This window comes from Phacochoerus africanus, chromosome 2, assembly GCF_016906955.1.
Source record: "Phacochoerus africanus isolate WHEZ1 chromosome 2, ROS_Pafr_v1, whole genome shotgun sequence".
NCBI lineage: Eukaryota > Metazoa > Chordata > Mammalia > Artiodactyla > Suidae > Phacochoerus > Phacochoerus africanus.
This window is the reverse complement of record NC_062545.1, coordinates 128,664,873-128,684,620: the sequence shown is the minus strand read 5'-3', so window position 1 is coordinate 128,684,620 and position 19,748 is coordinate 128,664,873. Positions and strand designations below refer to the sequence as shown.

Sequence of the window (19,748 nt, the reverse complement as noted above, 5' to 3'; positions counted from 1 at the left end):
AGAGATTTTTGTGTTTTTTGTCATTTAATGTGAATGGAAAAGCATAAACTTTGGGTCAGATTGCCTTGGGTGTGTATCCTAGCTCTGTTTATCATTCATGCATTCACCAAGCTCCTACTATGTGCCCCATTTCAACCCAGATGCTGGGAATTCATAGTGGTGAATAAGACAGATGCAGATCATGTTCTCACAACTAGGATCCAACATTTACTAATTTTGTGACCTCTAGCAACTTCTCTCAAGTTATTTTGAGAATAAAATGAGATAATATGTTAAGTAATCTGACCTGTGAGTACAATAAATGTTTTTTATTAGCTTTGAATCTCATCATTATTTTTCTGGATTTTCCCTGATATTTCAAGATTCATTATGATAATAAATCTATATATTGTTCTATAGGGTATTGAAAATAGTTTCACATTAGTTATTTTAGCAACCCTGTGAAGTAAAAGTAAATAAACTGCTTCTGAGATTGGTTCTTTTAGTTTTTCCACTTGGAGCACCCTTTCTTATCCTGGGTTCTGTCCAAATTCTATTTTTTATGGGCTACTTTAAATATCCCATTTTTGTAGGTTGCATTATTATCCAGTTCTTGATGTGTTTCTTGATGTTTATATGACCATCTCTAGAAAAGCTGAAAGTAGTACAGATTTCCAAGAAGCAGAGTATTAAAAACACACACACACACTTGGAGTTCCCATCGTGGCTCAGTCGTTAATGAATCCAACTAGTATCCATGAGGATGCAGGTTCAATCCCTGGTCTTCCTCAGTGAGTTGGGGATCCAGCACTGCTGTGAGCTATGGTGTAGGTGGCATATGCGGCTTGGATCCTGCATTGCTGTGGCTGTGGCCGGCAGCTGTGATTCGACCCCTAGCCTGGGAACTTCCATGTGCTGCGGGTGCACCCCTAAAAAAACAAAAAATAAATAAATTAATTAAATAAAAATAAAAAGTATATTTTATTTTTTACCTAAACCAGGATTGTCTAGTAGAAGGGTCAGAGGCAAATGTAATCCACTTACTAATTTTAAATTTTCTAGTAGTCATAATAAAAGAAATATGTGAAATTAATTTTAAGAATGTTTTATTTAAACTAATGTATCTAAAGCATTATCATTTCAATATATATTCAGTATAAAAATTATTCAGATATTTTACAATGCCAGGTCCTTAACCTGCTGTGCCAAAAGGAAACTCCATCTTTTTTTGATACTGGATTTGAAACCCTTTGTTAATTTTAAATTTACAGCACATTTCAGTTGGACTAGCCACATCTTTCAATATGGTACCCACGTAGTCTAGTGGCTATTTTGGACAGCTTAAGTTTAGAGGAATGTTAACTTCTTGTCCTTGAGTGGCTACTGTGGAAACTTTTGAGATAGTTGATTTAAGATGACAGTGTAGTCCTTTGACAAGCTCAGCATTGCAGAATTCCTGCACTACCATGCCCACTAGACATGTTGCTCATCCAACCTTCTTTTAGCAAAATAAATTATTGAATTCTTGAGGACCTCTTTTTTACAAATTGAGGAATTTTATGCCTTTTATTTTGACTCAACAATTGCCTTTTTTAATAATGCTTGGCCTAAAGATGCTGACATCTGATGAAGATATGTATTACAGCAAAAAAGTTTACAACAATGATTCTCAATGCATTGGAATCATCTGGAGAGTTTATTAGACATGCAAATTCCTAAGCTTCTCCTTAATAATCTGGATCAATAGGAATCTGCATTTTAAATAAGTATCTTAAATAATTTTGATGCCAGTGGAATAATGCTGACAAAAATGTCAAACCTCAAGCAAAATTCAGAAAATTCTACAGTTACTGGAGTTCCTGTCGTGGCTCAGTGGTTAACGAATCCGACTAGGAACCATGAGGTTTCAGGTTCGATCCCTGGCCTTGCTCAGTGGGTTAATGATGTGGCGTTGCCCTGAGCTGTGGTGTAGGTTGCAGACACAGCTTGGATCCCACGTTGCTGTGACTCTGGCGTAGGCCAGTAGGCCAGTGGCTACAGCTCCAATTCGACCCCTAGCCTGGGAACCTCCATATGCCTCAGGAGTGGCCCAAGAAATAGCAAAAAGATTAAAAAAAAAAAAAAAAAAAAGAAAGAAAGAAAAGAAAATTCTACAGTTACTTTTTTAAAGGAATGGTACTGAATTTGTTTTTCTTACCACAGAAATAAGAAGAAAAATTGGTAGTTTTATTTGGGAACAAGACCAACGTTTTCTAATAGAAAAGGTAAGAGTAAATTAAGGTACTTGGTTAGAATTTACTGTTTCAAAAATTTTGAAATCAGTATAATCTTTAAAATATGTGCTTCTGACGTGTTAGCACCAGTGATCCAAAGTATGATATTGGAAGGACATGCTTTTATTGAACATTATCTAGTTTGACATTATCTTTGCACTGGTACATTAGTAAAATTGGGAACTCACATTGGAGTTCCCATTGTGGCTCAGTGAAAATGAACCTGACTAGTATCCATGAGGACATAGGTTCAATCTCTAGGCCTTGCTCAGTAGGTTAAGGATCCAGTGTTGCTGTGAGCTGTGGTGTAGGTCGCAGACGTGTCTCGGATCTGGCATTGCTGTGGCTGTGATGTAGGCCAGCAGCTACAGCTTCAATTTGACTCCTGCCTGGGAACCTCCATATGCCTCAGGTATGGCCCTAAAAAGACAAAAAAAAAAGAAAAAAAAATTATTCACATGAGAAACTTGAAAATCTGCTTCTGTCAGTAATATTTTAGGAAGTAATAGGTACACAGTATTTACCAATTCTTGGAAGTTCCACTCTGCGGCCATAGTGTGTTAAATATCTGGCCCTAAAAAAAAAATACAAACCAAACAGTATTTACCAGCTCTTTACTGCCAGTGTAGATTCTGATTAATTTCTGTGATATGCCATTTGTTAAATGTTATGAATAATAGCCCTTTATACATGTGTGAAATATTGAAATTTTTTTAGCTTTTGCCATCCTGCCTCAAATTTGCCTTTGTTTTTGACTTTCTTCAAAATCTTCATGCAGGAGTTCTCGTCATGGCCCAGTGGTTAACGGATCTGACTAAGAACCATGAGGTTGCGGGTTCCATCCCTGGCCTTGCTCAGTGGGTTAACAATCCGGCGTTGCCATGAGCTGTGGTGTAGGTTGCAGACACAGCTCGGATCCCACGTTGCTGTGGCTCTGGTGTAGGCTGGTGGCTATAGCTCCTATCCGACCCCTAGCCTGGGAACCTCCATATGCCGCAGGAGTGGCCCAAGAAATGGCAAAAAGACAAAAAAAAAAAAAAACTTCATGTAAAGCCAAATTTGGGGTAATCTGAGCATCAAAAAGAATAATAACAGTAGTGGATTATAATGAATTAATTTAAAAAACCATGATTCCATAGTGATACTCCAAAAGCGTAAAGAAAGAGGGAAAAAGGAAGAACAGAGGAAAGAAGGAAGAAACATGCAAAAGGGAAGAAGGAAGGAAAGGGGGAAGACAGGAAGGAAAAGGTGGGATAAGGGAAAATTTTGTTTCAAAATAAAAGCAAACAAATGTAGAAAGGATGATAGAGTAGAAAATCCTCATTTTACCACCCTCCTAATAAAAAAAAATTGATTTAGGTGAGGGTCATTAATAGATTTTAAAACCATGATCTAAAATTATCAGCCCAGCAGTTCCCATTGTGGTGCAGCAGAAACAAACCCAATCAGTATCCATGAGGGCATGGGTTTGATCCCTGGCCTCGCTCAGTGGGTTAAGGATGTGGGGTTGCTATCAGTTGTGGTATAGGTCACAGTCGCAGCTCGGATCCCTAGTTGCTATGGCAGTGGTGTAGACCGGCACCCGCAGCTCCGATTTGACCCCTAGCCTAGGGACTTCCACATGCCTCAGGTACAGCCCTAAAAAAGCAAAATAAAAAATAAAGTGTAAAATAAAATAAACCCACACAGGCGAGCAACATGCCTTTACAATGGAGGAATCTGGCAGAAGCCACCTTAACCAACTGATCAAATGTAGCATCACCAGTATTGGAATAACCTCTTGTTATGTTCAGCTTGGTGTGATATAATGAAAAGTAGGCAATACTGCTTTTTTTTTTTTCTTTTTTTGGTGCCCCGCACCATATGGATTTCCTGGGCCAGAGATCAGATCTGAGCAAAAGTAGGCAATATTATCTTGTATTGTTCTTGTTCAAAATGCTGAATCTAATTATGAGTAAGTACTCAGATGATTCCAGACTATGGAACATGTCACAAAACAAATAACTGGCTTAGACTTTTTAAAACAATGTCATAAAAAACAAAGGGCAGGAAGTTCCCATCATGGCTCAGCAGAAACAAATCTGATTGGCATCCATGAGGATGCAGGTTCAATCCCTGGCCTTGCTCCATGGGTTAAGGATCCAGCGTTGCCTTGAGTTGTGGTGTAGTTCGCAGACGTGGCTCAGATCTGGCATTGCTATGGCTGTGGTATAGGCCAGCAGCTAGAGCTCTGATTCAACCCCAGACCTGGGAGTTTCCACATGCCGTGGGTACGGCCCTAAAAAGACAAAACATTTTTAAAAAGGTAGGAAAACTGTTCTAGATCTATACATAACAGTCAATATGATATATGAACTTTGACTTCTGGGTTTTTGAATTTTTAAAAAAGTGAAAATGAAACTTGGAGAAATTTTTTAATATGGACAGTATATTAGGTGATACTGAATTAATGTTAATTTTCTTAATCATTATGATGGTATTAAAAAATAGAAAAATGGATTTTTGAAGAGACTTCATACTAAAGATTAAGGAATGAAATTTCATAATACCTGCAAATATTTTCAAATGGTCCAGTAAAAATAGAAAATGAGAGAGCGGAGTTCCTGTCGTGGCTCAGCGGTTGGTGAATTCGACTAGGAACCATGAGGTTGCGGGTTTGATCCCTGGCCTTGCTCAGTGGGTTGAGGATCCGGCATTGCCGTGAGCTGTGGTGCAGGTGACAAATGCTGCTTGAATCCCGTGTTGCTGTGGCTCTGGCGTAGGCCGGCGGCTACAGCTCCGATTAGACCCCTAGCCTGGGAAACCTCCATATGCCACGGGAGCGGCCCTAGAAAAGGCAAAAAGAGAATAAATAAATAAATAGAGAGAGAGAGCAAGGGCATGCAGGGTGACAAAAATGTTAACACTGTGAATCTGGGCAAAAGGTATATAGTCCTAATTATATTACTTTTTAACTTTTTTTGGTAAACTTGACATTTTTCAAAATAAAATTTAGAAAATCTTTATAATATATTTAAAGCCAATTAATTTATACATGTTGTATTCCTTTCATTAACTTGTTTTTTTTTCTTCCCAAAGTGTCATCATCTGAAAATATTAGGTCTTTTAGTACCTTTGGCTGTGTTGTACTAAGGATCAGATATCTAATCCTTAACTTGTCACAGTATTTCCAGAGACATGAGTGATGATAGAATGGTTATTATTTGTCAATAATTATTGAATATACCAAAAATTCCTTAAAAACATTCATTTATTTTTAATGATTTTTATTTTTTCTATTACAGTTGGTTTACAGTGTTCTGTCAATTTTCTAGTATACAGCAAGCAAAGTGACCCAGTCTCACACACACACACACACACATACACAAACACACACACACACACGTACACATATATACATTCTTTTTCTCACATTATTCTCCACCATGCTCCATCACAAGTGGCTAGATACAGTTCCCAGTGCTATACAGCAGGATCTTATTGCTTATCCATTCCAAATGCAATAATTTGCTTCTATTAACCCCAGATTAAGTCCATCCCCCCTCCCTTCCCCTCCCCTTGGCAACCACAAGTGTGTTCTCCATGTCCATGAGTTTCTTTTCTGTGGAAAGGTTCACTTGTGCCATATATTGGATTCCAGATATAAATGATATCATTTATTTGTCTTTCTCTTTCTGACTTACTTCACTTAGTATGAGAGTCTCTAATTCCATTCATGTGGCTGCAAATGGCATTTTTTGTTGTTTTTATGGCCATAGTATTCCATTGTGTATATATACCACATCTTAATCCATTCAAATGTCAGTGGACATTTAGGTTGTTTTCATGTCTTGTCTATTGTGAATAGTGCTGCAGTGAATATACGGGTGCATGTGTCTTTTTCAATGCAAGTTTTGTCTGGATATATGCCCAAGCGTGGGATTGCTGGGTCATATGGTAGTCCTATATTTAGTTTTCTGAGGTACCTCCATACTGTTTTCCATAGTGGTTGTACCAATTTAAAAATCATTAATTTAATCATTCCTCTTTAGAAATGAGAAAAGTGAGGTGAGATAGTAAAGACTTAGATCACATAGCCTGATATGAGCAAAGAGGAACCAAATTTTCTCAGCTCCAACCAATCCAATGCTTTTCCTACTAAAAAATTAGTAGAACATTGATTACTGTATTGACTATTGACTTTAGAAATTTTATGATTAAAACATGATAAAGGATTTTGTTCTTTCACATATTGATTGGTAAATAACAAGGACATATTGCATAGCACAGAAAACTATATTCGATATCTTGTAATAATCTATAATGGAAAAGAATCCGAGGAGTTCCTCTTATGGCTCAGCAGAAACAAACCCGACTGGTATCCAGGAATACACAGGTTCAATCCCTGGCCTCGCTCAGTAGGTCAAGGATCCAGTGTTAACCATGAGCTGTGGTGTAGGTCGCAGACACAGCTCAGCTCTGGATCTGGCCTTGCTATGGCTGTGGCATATGCTGGTAGCCGTAGCTCTGATTCAACTCCTAGCCTGGGAACTTCCATATGCCGTGGGTGCAGCCCTAAAAATCAAAAAAGAAAAGAAAAGAACCTGGAAAAGAATATTTGTATATATGTATAACTGAATCACTTTACTGTACACCTGAAACATTGTAAAGCAAACTATACCTCAATTTTTAAAAAATCACCAAAAAACCCTCAAAAAACAAATATTGATTGGTTTTGCATATTATACAATTATAATAATATAACCATGGAGTATATAAGTAGAAGGTACTTCATTGAGTAGCAGTAACAAGGGTAAATCTGGAAAGTAATTTGAGGAACATTATTATTGTTTGGAGTGGATTTGTGACCTAAATTTAGAAATTTCCTCATGGTATATTAAGTAAATATATTATGGAATAGGCACCAGTATCTGAGTCATTTTCACATAATCTTTTGGAAAAGCTTAATATACATTTAGTTCTTTTGTAACTTCATAACTAAATACTCCACTTTAATTTTGAAGGGAAACATAATTTGTTCAGCTTGCTTCATATTTTTGATTTGTAGCTCAAAGCAAGCCTAGGAATTTTCAAGTCAAGAATTTTAAGAAAATTTAAATTAATAACATTTTCTTGGTTTTCTCCTTTTTAAAAAACTGGAAAGTAACATGGGAGTTCCCGTTGTAGCTCAGTGGGTTAAGGACCTGACATTGTCTCTGTAAGAATGAGGGTTCCATCCCTGGCCTCACTCAGTGGGTTAAGGATCTGGCATAGCCACAAGCTGCAGCCTAGCTTGTAGATGTGACTCAGATCCAGTGTTGCTGTGGCTGTGGTGTAGACCACAGCTGCAAGTCCAATTTGACTCCTGGCCAGGAGCTTCTCCATGCCTTGGGTTCCATATAACCACAGCTGATATTTTAAAAATCCTAGTTTGGAGTTCCCTTTTGGCACAGCAGATCGAGGATCTGTCATTGTTACTGCTGTGGCTGGAATCACTGCTGTGACATGGATTTGATCCCTGGCCTGGGAACTTCTATTTGCCATGGCCTGGCCAAAAATAACTAAATAAATAGTTAAAATAAGAAATCCTAGTCTTCTTTCTTTATGACTCTCTAAATCTATATAATTCTGTATGTGTGTGTACAAAATTTTCTAAGTTTTCCCCTCCAAACTAGATGGAAATGAACCTAACTGAATAGATATTTTTGTGACTTTCTCTTTTTTTTTTTGTCCATACCCATGGCATGTGAAATTTCCAAGGCCAGGGATTGAACCCAAGCTACAGAAGCGACCCAAGTCACTGCAGTGACAATGCCAGATCTTTAACCTGCTGCCTATGCCACAAGACAATTCCACATGACTCTTGACGTATTACCAATTTATTTTTTTGCTTTAAAAATAAAATCATTGATTGGATCATTGGTGTTCTGATTTTTTAAAATGTGCTTTCTTTTGCTATCCACAGCATGATGAAGTAACACCAAATGAAATAAAGGCCTTTAGGGAAAGCAGTGAATTAGCAACAGATCACAAAAAAGAATTATCCACAAGGTATTGAATTCATATACTTTATTGACATTCAACTCAATGTAGACATCTTTGAACATTGTGTGTTTAACTCATTTAATTTTCACAGTCTTCTTGTGAGATTGATATCATTATCACCATTGCTATTTTATAGAAAAAGAGATCTAAGATTAGGTAAATTAATTTGCCCAAAGTCATACAAACTTCCACTAAGTGGAGAGAAGTAGGATTTGAACTGGGTCAGTCCAATCCCAGAGCCCATGCATTTAATTTAGTCGATTATGCTAAGACTATCGTTGCAGAAGAGACAAGAATTTTATGTGTATTGTGATCACTGTTATATTATTTTTAAAATATGTATTATAATAATAAGGAAATAAACTAAATATTAACAGTAATTTTCTTAGGGTTGGAAGTTCTAGGTGATTTCTCCATTACCAAATTTTTAACGTGGCTACTTTAAGAAATTAAATTAGAAAATAAAAAGACAAAAAATAAAAATTAAAAAAAAAAAAACAAGGAGTTCCCCTCATGGCTCAGTGATAATGAACCTGACGAGTATCCATGAGGACATGGGTTTGATTCCTGGCGTCAATTCAGTGGGTTAAGGATCGAAAGTTGCCACAAGCTATGGTGTAGGTCGCAGACATGGCTTGGATCTGATGTTGCTGTTGCTGTGGCTGTGGTGCAGGCTGGCAGCTACAGCTCTGATTCGACCCTAGCCTGGGAACTTCCATATGTTGCAGGTGTTGTTCTAGCTAGCTAGCTAGCTAGATAAAGGAAAAAGAAAAACAAGCATTGTGTTAGGGCCAGTCTATTACAGGCCCCCTTATCTAGTCCTAATTTCATACTTTCCAATTCAGTGGTTTTTGAATGTTCATAGAAAGCATTAGATATTCAAGTCCGGTGTTTAGTGCTGAAATAAAAATGATCTTCCTTCAATATAAAAACTACAATTTATATAGTCCTTTCCATTTAACATTTTTCTCCCAAATTTTTTCTTCTGTACTTTCATACCTATCTGGTTTGTTATGATTTGACATATGTACCAAGTTGTGTATTTAATGTTAAGTTTATAAACTATTGTTTTATGATCCCATGGCTTCTAGATATTCCACCACTTAAGTCTGAGTATCCATATTCTAGGTCTTTGAGATCTCTATGTCTAGCACTCCTTTGAACCTTTTATGCTTTTTGAGATAAGAACCTGATAAAGAAGGGAAGCAAAATGAAAATAGAAGAGGTGAGACCATGAATATATTCCTAAGGAATTAGTAGAGGAGAGAATGGTTATTCCAGGTGACTGTATAAGAGAAGAATGGGAAATACAAGTTAAAAAGTAACTCCCAGGAGTTCCTCTCGTGGCACAGCAGAAATGAATCCAACTAGGAACCATGAGGTTGTGGGTTTGATCCCTGGCCTTGCTCAGTGGGTTAAGGATCTGGTGTTGCTGTAAGCTGTGATGTAGGTCACAGACGAGGCTTGGATCTGGCATTGCTCTGGCTGTGGCCTAGACTGGCAGCTGTAGCTCTGATTAGACCCCTAGCCTGGCAACCTCCATGTGCCATGGGTGCGGCCCTAAAAAGCCAAAAGAAAAAAGAAAAAAAAAAGTAACTCCCAGTGATTCACTTGACTAGGAAAAACGTCATAAGTTGTTGTTTTGTTTTGTTTTGTTTTTTTGAGAAATGGTTGTCCTAAAAAACAGAGAAGCCAGAAGGAAGAGATTGATAATATGACAAAAAATATTTTAAACTTGTACATGCAATGAAAATACCATAAACCAAAGTCAAAAGAAAATATACACCTTTAAGAACATTTGACCAAGGGTTAGTTCCTTTAATATACAAAGAAAGCTTACAAATCTGGGGCAAATATGTTCAGTATTTTCCAATAACAGCAAAATAGACAGTAACAACTTCAAAAATAGGGAAGGGTAGGTGTCTACCTAGAGCCTTTGTCTTTGTGTTACCACAAGAGGGTGCAGTGTGAACGTAAATTAAATACACTTTGAACCTACTTATTAAAGTTTATTTCGTTGGCATGCTACTGCTGATATTGAAGACTAAGTGGTGAACTAGTTAGTGAACACTTGCCCATCTACTCACATTAGACCCTTGTGAGCTAAGCAGTTCACAGTATTTCATTTCTCCCAATCTTATAAGATAGATCAATACTATAAGCCTCATTTTACAGTTGAGGAAACAGGTTCATAGAGCTAATTTACCCAATATTCGGTAGTAAAACTAGTTTTAAACCAATTCTAGCCGATCCAGAGTCCGTACTCTAAATCACTATGCTATTTTCCTTTCCCCAAATTTTCTCAAATCTTCTGAAAATAGCATGAATTTCTATTTTTTTCTCTTGCGCTTAGTTATTTTATTATAAATATAATGCATGTAATTTGTCAAAATGAAAACTACAGAAAAAAATAAAAAAGCTTTAAATTTTAAGCAAACCTACCACTCAGATAATCACCATCAACATTAGTACATTTCTTGCCAGTTTTATACAGATATGCACATTAACTAGAGTTGAGGTTGGACTGCATATATTAGTCTGTCCCTTGATTTTCTGTTTAGTATTCTATGGGCAGGTCTCCATTTTGAAAAATCTTATTCAATATTATTATTTGTAATGGCTATATATGGTATTTAATCTTATTGTCTGTTTGGGGGTTTTGTTTTGTTTTCTTGGTCATGCCTGAGGCCTGCAGAAGTTTCCAGGCCAGGGATCAGACCCACACCACATCAGTAACCAGAGCCAAAGCAATAGCAGTGCTGGATCCTTGACCTGCTGAGCCATCAGGGAACTCCCAATTTTTTTTTTTTTCTTTTATGACAGCACCTGCATCATATGGAAGTTCCCAGGCTAGGAGTAGAATCAGAGCTGTAAGTGCTGGGCTTCATCACAGCCACAGCAACATGGGCTCTGAACTGCATCTGCAACCTGTGCAATAGTTTGCAGCAGTGCTGGATCCTTAACTCACTAAGCGAGGCCAGTATTTGAACCTGCATCTTCATGGATACTATGTCAGGTTCTTAACCTGCTGAGCCACAATGGGAACTCCCTCCCCCAATTTTTAAAAAATTTTTACAATTTGTTACTCTTGTGGCATCTTCATGAACATCTTTTTTTAAAAATAAAACTTTCTCTAGTTTTTAGATAATTTTCTTAATATAAATTCTCAGATGTGGAATTTACAGTATTAATGACCTATGAGTGGTTTTTCTTCTTTGTTTTTAGGTAATTTTGGTAAAGAAAAGTGTTTTATTTTATGACATTTAAAAAAATACAATTCTAGAAACTTGGCTCAGTGGATATTATAAAATTTCTATCATAATAATGATACAGTCTGATTCATGTTAATAAACTGTCATATAGTCCATTCACCTAGATTCAAAGTGATGAGTAAAAAAGATACAGCACATGATTACATTGTTCCTTCCCAACTTGAGGTAGCAGACAACTTGGAAAGCAAAAAATACTAATGGGAATTACCCAGACAATAAAACATCATAAAATGCTAAATAGCACTATTTCCTAGATAAGGACAAGTCCAAGGTCATCTTGAAATTGTCCTTTGTATGATTTATCACAAATTGTAATTTTACATTCCTTTGGGTTTCTCCTTCATTCCTTATATTCTCTGGTGAGCTATGAGTGTTTTTGAAACCCACAGTGCCTGTTAGTTGCTTCCCACAAAAGCGCAAATTTAAAACTACTACCACTGGAATTCCTGTTGTGGCTCAGGGGAAACGAATCTGACTAGCATCCGCGAGGACACAGGTTTGATCCCTGGCCTCACTCAATGGGTTGCCATGAGCTGTGGTGTAGGTCACAGACATGGCTCAGATCCTATGTTGTTGTGGCTGTGGCATAGGCCAGCAGCTAGAGCTCCAATTTGACCCCTAGCCTGGGAACCTCCATATGCCTTGTGTGTGGCCCTAAAATTTTAAAAATAAAATAAAAAAATAAATAAAGCTGCCACCACTGTTGGTCTCACCACCTCATCATCAGTACATTATTAGTAAGAAAAAGTCTTATGCCAGTTTAATAGATAAAAAGGGGCATCTTGTTTTAATTTGCATTTTTCTTTGATTACTAATAGGTTCAAATCTTTTTGAATTTGCTTATTAGCATTTTGCATTTCCTTTTCTGTGGCTTGTTTTTACCCTTTTGTCATTTTCTATTGGGAGTCTTATTGCCAGTCTGTCACATTGTTTCCTCAGTTTGTTGTCTGGCTTATATTTTTTAGAGATACAAATTTTGAATTTTTATATTGTTAATCATTTTTCCTTTATTATTTTTTCTATTTCTTTTATGTTCAGAAAAGTCCTTTCCCATTCAGAGCTCAAATAGGTTTCTGATTCCGCAGATGTTTGTTTTGGTATATAAGTGAAGATTGAAATTTATTTTTGTGTAACAAATAAGAAATTTCCACCAGTTTTTTAAAATAATAAATCTATCTCCAACTGATGAGTGGTTTCCCTTTGTCATATTTTTTTCCTTTTAGGACCCCACCTGCTAGGAGATTCCCAGGCTAGGGGTCTAATCAAGCTATAGCTGCTGGCCTAAGCCACAGCCACAGCAACACCAGATCCGAGCTGCTTTTGCAACCTACACCACAGCTTACAACAATGCCGGATCCTTAACCCACTGAGCAAAGCCAGGGATCAAACCCACAACCTCATGGTTCCTAGTCGGATTCGTTTCCGCTACAACACGGTGGGAACTCCTGTCATATGTTTTAATGTATCTGGAGATCTGTTTTTAAACTGTTTTATTCCATTAATCTATGGATCTATTTTGACATAATATCCTTTTAAATTATATATTTTAATACTTAACAAGGCAAGTCCCAAACTCATTACTTTCTTTTTAAAAATCTTTTCCTTAGCTTTTCCTGCCTACTTATTATTCTCCTACTTTCAAGTTTTAATTATTTTTAATAGATAATATATTCATATGGTTCAAAATCCAAGATATATAAATGGGGAAATTATGGAATATACTGGTTCTTTGCTAGCCAGTTTCTCTTCCAGAGGCAACCAATATTATCACTTTCTTAATATACATATACTAGTATACAAATAAATATTCTTTCAGTTCTCCTATTCTTCACAAATAGTAATATTCTGTAAACATTGTTCAGCACCCTTCCTTCTTTTTCTTAATAATTTACCTTGGAGTTCATACCATATTACTACATAAAGAGATTTTTCATTTTTGTGCTATGTAGTATTATTGTATGGATTTACCGTAATTTATTTAACTACTCTCCTATTTTACTGGAGTTTTAGGTAATTTCTAATTTGCTGTTAAAACAGTTCTTCGGTGATTGGACATGTAATACCATTTTTTGTGTGTACAAGTATCTGTAGGGTAATTTTTAGAAAGGGAATTGCTAGGTCAAAAGGCACATACATTTTGCATCCTTAATAGGTCTTGTCAAATTGCCCTCTGTAGAGGTTAAACCAGTTTACATTCCTACTGGGTGTGTATTTAAGTGTGTTTTCTGGGCCAGAGTAACCAGCCATCCAGGTTTGCTTGGGATTGACCTGGTTTTAGCACTGAAAAGCCCCATGTCCTGAGAAACCCCTCAACTTAGGGTAAACTTAGTCACCCTTGTTTCTTCTGTACCTTATCCAACACAGTGTGCTATCATATGTTTTGGTCCTTACTAATCTGATAAAGTGGTGACTCTAGTTTTTTGTCTGAATTGCTATTATTATGAGTGAAGTTGAGTGTCTTTTCATATGTTTAAGAACCACTTGTATTTCCTCTTCCGTCAACTATTTACTCATATCCTTTGCATGTTTTTCTATTGACTGAGTTTTTTATTTTTTTGCAAGAACCCTTTGAGGAGAAAGAATTCTTTGTGAATAAATTACAATTGTTAGCCTGTTGTCTTTTGACTTTAAAAATGTTGGGTTTTGCATGCAGACTTTTTTTTCACTGTATGTATTCATTTTTATTAATATTATCTTTAGTGGCTTTTTGAGTTTTGTGTCATACTTAAGAACATCTTCTCTAAGATTATTGCTATTATTATAATTTTGCTATGGTTTCTTCTTAATGATATCTTGATCTTCTTTATTATTATTATTATTTTTTGGCTGTGCCTGTGACATGTGGAAGTTCCCAGGTCAGGGATCGAACCCATGCCACAGCAATGCCCCAAGGCACACAGTGACAACACAAGATCCTTAACCTGCTACAGTACCAGGGAACTCCAATAATTTCTATATTTTTACATATAAATCTTTGATACATTTGGGGATCCACCTTTTTTTCCCCCAGATCGATGCTTGCTTATGACTATTGATATGAGTACGCCACTGTATTGAAATGCCACCTTTATTCCAAATTAAATCCTTATAAGTATTTGGGTCTATTTCTGGCTTTATATTCTGTTCCACTCATCTGTCATGCAATGGTACCACTCTATTTTAATTATTTATAATATGATTTAATATGTAGAGCTAGTTCCTCTTCCTTACTCTTTTCTAAATTTTCTTAGCTATTCTTCCTGGTTTATTTTGCTGTCTGAATTTTAGGACCAGCTTGTTCATATTAAAACAAAAATTCCTGTTGTTATTTTTAGTGTTATTTATAGGTTAATTTAGGGAGACTATCTATGATGCCAAATCTTCCTATCTGAGAAAATGATGTTTTTTTCCTCATTTGTTCAAGTTTTCTTTTGTGGCCCTTAAAAAACATTTTTGCATTTTCTTCATATAAATCTTACACTTCTTTTAATTATTCCTATTTTTTTTCATTCTATTATAAGTTTGGTCCATGGGCATTCCCGTTATGGCTCAGTGGGTTAAGAACCTGACCAGTATCTATGAGGATATGAGTTCTGTCCCTGGCCTTGCTTAGTGGGTTAAGGATCTGATGTTGCCATGAGCTGTGGTGTAGGTTGCAGACGCGGCTCGGATCCCACGTTGCTGTGGCTCTGGTGTAGGCTGGTGGCTACAGCTCCGATTCGACCCCTAGCCTGGGAACCTCCATATGCCGCGGGAGCGGCCCAAGAAATGGCAAAAAGACAAACAAAACAAAACAAAACAAACCTGACTAGTATCTATGAGGATGTGGGTTCTGTCTGTGGCCTTGCTCAGTGGGTTAAGGATCTGGTGTTGCTGTGAGCTGCCATGTAGGTTGCAGATGTGGATCAGAGCTAGTGAAGTGTGGCTGTGATGTAGACTGGCAGCCGCAGCTCCAATTCGACCCCTAGCCTAAGAACTTCCATATGCTGTGGGTGAGGCCCTAAAAAGAAAAAATAAAAATAAATGATAAATTTGGTCTTGCTTCCTATTATATCTTCTAGCATGTGGTTATTTAAGTGAATTTTAGAATTTTTTTTTCTTAAATAACAAACTCCCTCTGGAATTTTATTGAGAATTGTGTTATTTGAGAAGAATTAATGTCTTTATAATTTTCAGTATTCCTACCCAGGACAATGCTTTTTTGTTTTTCTTTGTTTTTCTTTTCTATATCTGAGTAAAGTTTCCTAATTTTTCTACAGATAGAATCAGAAACTGCTTGTTATGGCTATTCCTAGATTTTTATAAATTTTGTTGCCATTGTGGACTGGATCTTTTTTTCCATTTTATTTTCATTAGTTATTGCTGATATATAGGAAAGTTATTTATTTGGGGATATTTATCTTATATTTACCCACTTAGAATCTTTAAGATTCTAAAACTATTTCAATTGATTCTCTTGGTCTTTCAGAGTACACATTCAAGTCATTTGTTAATAATGAATGTATTGCTTCTTTCTTCTCACTAGATAACTGTTCCATTTCCCTAGAAATCCCTTCCAATTTCTTTCTCTCCCCTTCCCTGTCTCTTTTTGCTTGGCCAGAAATTTTAAAGTCATGGAGTTCCCATTGTGGCTCAGTGGTTAACGAATCCGACTAGGAACCATGTGGTTGCGAGTTCGATCCCGGGCCTCGCTCAGTGGTTAACGATCTGGCATTGCCGTGAGCTGTGGTGTAGGCCACAGACGCAGTTCGAATCAGGTGTTGCTGTGACTCTGGCATAGGCTGGCAGCTAGCTGTAGCTCTGATTAGACCCCTAGCCTGGGAACCTCCATATGCCACGGGTGCGGCCCTGGAAAAAGGCAAAAAAGAAAAAAAAAAAGAAGTTTTAAAGTCATGATAAACAATAACAATGATAATGTGTATCTTTGTTTAGTCCCTGACTTTTCTGGGAACACTGTTTTGCTTTATTTGTAGGTTCTCATCCTAATTAAGCTATAGTTTCTTTTAGAGAGTTTAGGTGAAATCTAACTTCTAAACAAATTGAAAATAAAACATTTGTTATCTCAGTGTAATTTTAGATTTTTATGAAAATAATAAATTTAAGGATGACTCCAGTTCTTTATTATTGAAGTTTTAATTTTCATACAATTACCTATTGGTTATATGTAGTCTAAATATAGTAAATATTGCTGTTTGGCACAATTAGTTGATAAGATATTTTAGTTGAAAAATGTTTTGCTCTTTAAAAATTAGAATATAGTTAATTATACTATAGAGCCACACTCAAAATAATTTATAGCTTTTTTTTTAACTATGAAGTCATTTAGCATTTCTCATGATTTTCACAGACATAATTTTTTTTTTGTCTTTTTGCCATTTCTTGGGCCGCTCCCACGGCATATGGAGGTTCCCAGGCTAGGGGTTGAATCGGAGCTGTAGCCACCAGCCTACACCAGAGCCACAGCAACGAGGGATCTGAGCCAGGTCTGTGACCTACACCACAGCTCACGGCAACGCCGGATCCTTAACCCACTGAGCAAGGGCAGGGATTGAACCTGCAACCTCATGGTTCCTAGTCGGATTCGTTAACCACTGCACCACAACGGGAACTCCCACAGACATAACTTTTAATTTATTTTAAAATATGAAAGGACAAAATAATAGAATTCCAGTTACTTGACCACTACTGAATAACAATAAATGCTGTGCTTATTTAAAATAGAGCTTTTTCAGAGTTCCTTGGTGGTGCAGTGGGTTAAGAATCAGGTGTCACTGCTGTGGCCCAGGTAGCTGCTGTGGCATGGGTTCAACCACTGGCCTGGAAACTTCTGTAGGCCACAGGCATGATCAAAAAAAAAAAAATAGAGCTTTTTCTTCTTGCTTTTCTTTTTAGTATATTTAAGATTATATAAGTATATATATATATTTTATCTAATTATAAAGTATTTTGAGTTATTATGCTTTCAAGCATATTGAGAAAAAGACCCAAGTCTTTATTTACTCAATAAATATGTTTTGTGAAGCACCCAAGAAAACCAAAAATATTTGTATGGGCCCTTGTATTACTTAGAAACACAAAAGTTCATTTTCTTTTTTTTTTTGTCTTTTTGTCTTGTTGTTGTTGTTGTTGTTGCTATTTCTTGGGCCGCTCCGGTGGCATATGGAGGTTCCCAGGCTAGGGGTTGAATCGGAGCTGTAGCCAACGGCCTACGCCAGAGCCACAGCAACGTGGGATCCAAGCCGCGTCTGCAACCTACACCACAGCTCACGGCAACGCCGGATCGTTAACCCACTGAGCAAGGCCAGGGACCGAACCCGCAACCTCATGGTTCCTAGTCGGATTCGTTAACCACTGCGCCACGACAGGAACTCCACAAAAGTTCATTTTCTTTCAAAAGAACATTTTCATCCAGTAAGACTGAAGTCTGATTAGAGAATAATTAGATTACTATATATATTGCCTAGACTAATTTCTCATTTGTAAAACAGGTCCAGAAAAACAAATTTAAATATGACTTTCTATATGTTTCATCTTATAGCACAGAAAAGCATTTTATAAGGACTCCAGTTGTAGAAAAGCAGATGTACTTCCCTCTTCAGAATTATCCAGTGAACAACATGGTAACAGGTAATTTAAAATAAAATTTAGAAGAGTTCCCACTGTGGTTTGGCAGTAATGAACCCAACTAGTACCTATGAGGATATGGGTTTGATCCCTGGCCTCACTCATGGATTAAGGATCCAGCATTGCTGTGAGCCATGATGTAGGTGGCAGCTGCAGTTTTGGTTCGACTCCTAGCCTGGGAAATTCCATATGCCATAGGTGCAACCCTTAAAGAAAAAAAAAGCTATTGTGTACTAACCTAGCAAGTAGAGCCCTCTCTATTATATATGCTAATAGGAGACACCATTCACACATTAAATAAATTAATCTACAGAAGTAACCTAAGATAGGCCATGTTTTTTCTGTGTTAAAATGTTAGTCTATAGGTAGGGTGAATACCTGTTTGCATAAGTCCATTTATGCCTGTTTTCTGGCATTAGTTTTTACTCTTAGTGTCCCAGTTTGGAAGATGAATTGTATGGACAACTCTAATTATGGTTTTCTTTGAGAATCTGATGAAACATCGTCCTCTTTCCCTAAGCATACATACACAAACATAACAAACAAACTTTACGTATAATTAAAGAGTTTCCCATATGACCAGAAGCCCATTCATGGATCACCCAAGTGTTGATAGACTCCACATTTGGGTTTCCTAGTGCCCAACATAAAGAGAAGACAGCTAACTGAGGTTGGCATTGAGAGGGTGCAAACATGGGAACTAGTTGAAAAGTGGACATTGGGATTTGGATAGGGCTGAGGTGAGGTGAATAAATTATATTTGGATAATTTGATCTGGGTAGTATTCATTAAGGTGATTGATAATTTAAAAAAAATTTAAACACTGCAGTTTTGGAGTTCCCATTGTGGCTCAGCAGATTAAGAAGTCAACTAGGAGTTCCCACTGTGGCGCAGCAGAAACAAATCTGACTAGCAACCATGAGGCTGCAGGTTCAATCCCTGGCCTTCCTCAGTGGGTTAAGGATCTGGTGTTGCCGTGAGGTGTAGTGTAGTGGCAGTTGTAGCTTCGATTTGACCCCTAGCCTGGGAACCTCCGTATGCCACAGGTACAGCCGTAAAAGGAACAAAAAAAAAGTCCGACTACTATCCATGAAGATGTAGGTTCGATCCCTGTTTTCACTTAGTGGGTGGAGGATCTGCACTGCCAAGAGCTGCAGTGTATGTTACAGATGTGGCTGGGATCCCGAGTTGCTGTGGTTGTGGCATAGGCCCAATTTGACCCCTAGCCCAGAAACTATATGCTACAAGTGCAGCTCTAAAAATAAATAAATACATGAATAAATAAATAAATAAAACACTGCAATTTTAGAGTTCTCTTGGGGCACAGTGGGTTAAGGATCCAGTGTTGTCACTGTAATAGCTTGGGCTGGGTTCACTGCTGTGGCATGGGTTTGATCCCTGGCCCAGGAACTTCCAGATGCCATGGGTGTGGCCAAAAACAAACAAACAAAAAAACCCCCCAAATCCCTGCAATTTAAAAAGAATAGGGTTTTTTTAAAGATTTCATTTAACAATCATTTGAATATTTATTATTTTCTCTATTTAGCAGTGTCAAAATTACCTCTTATAACAAGTTCATAAATTCCTAAATGTCTTC

The 19,748-nt window shown here is 37.1% G+C and overlaps 1 protein-coding gene across 1 annotated transcript in view; it reads left to right on the top strand.

Moving 5' to 3' along the window:
- The window catches only part of TERB2 (telomere repeat binding bouquet formation protein 2), a 33,116-nt gene that overhangs the window by 1,508 nt on the left and 11,860 nt on the right, over positions 1-19,748 (top strand). The window contains exons 4-6 of the mRNA XM_047769446.1: positions 2,182-2,243; positions 8,197-8,282; positions 18,066-18,154. Coding sequence (XP_047625402.1) covers positions 2,182-2,243; positions 8,197-8,282; positions 18,066-18,154 — 237 coding nt within the window. The remainder of the gene's footprint in view (positions 1-2,181; positions 2,244-8,196; positions 8,283-18,065; positions 18,155-19,748) is intronic.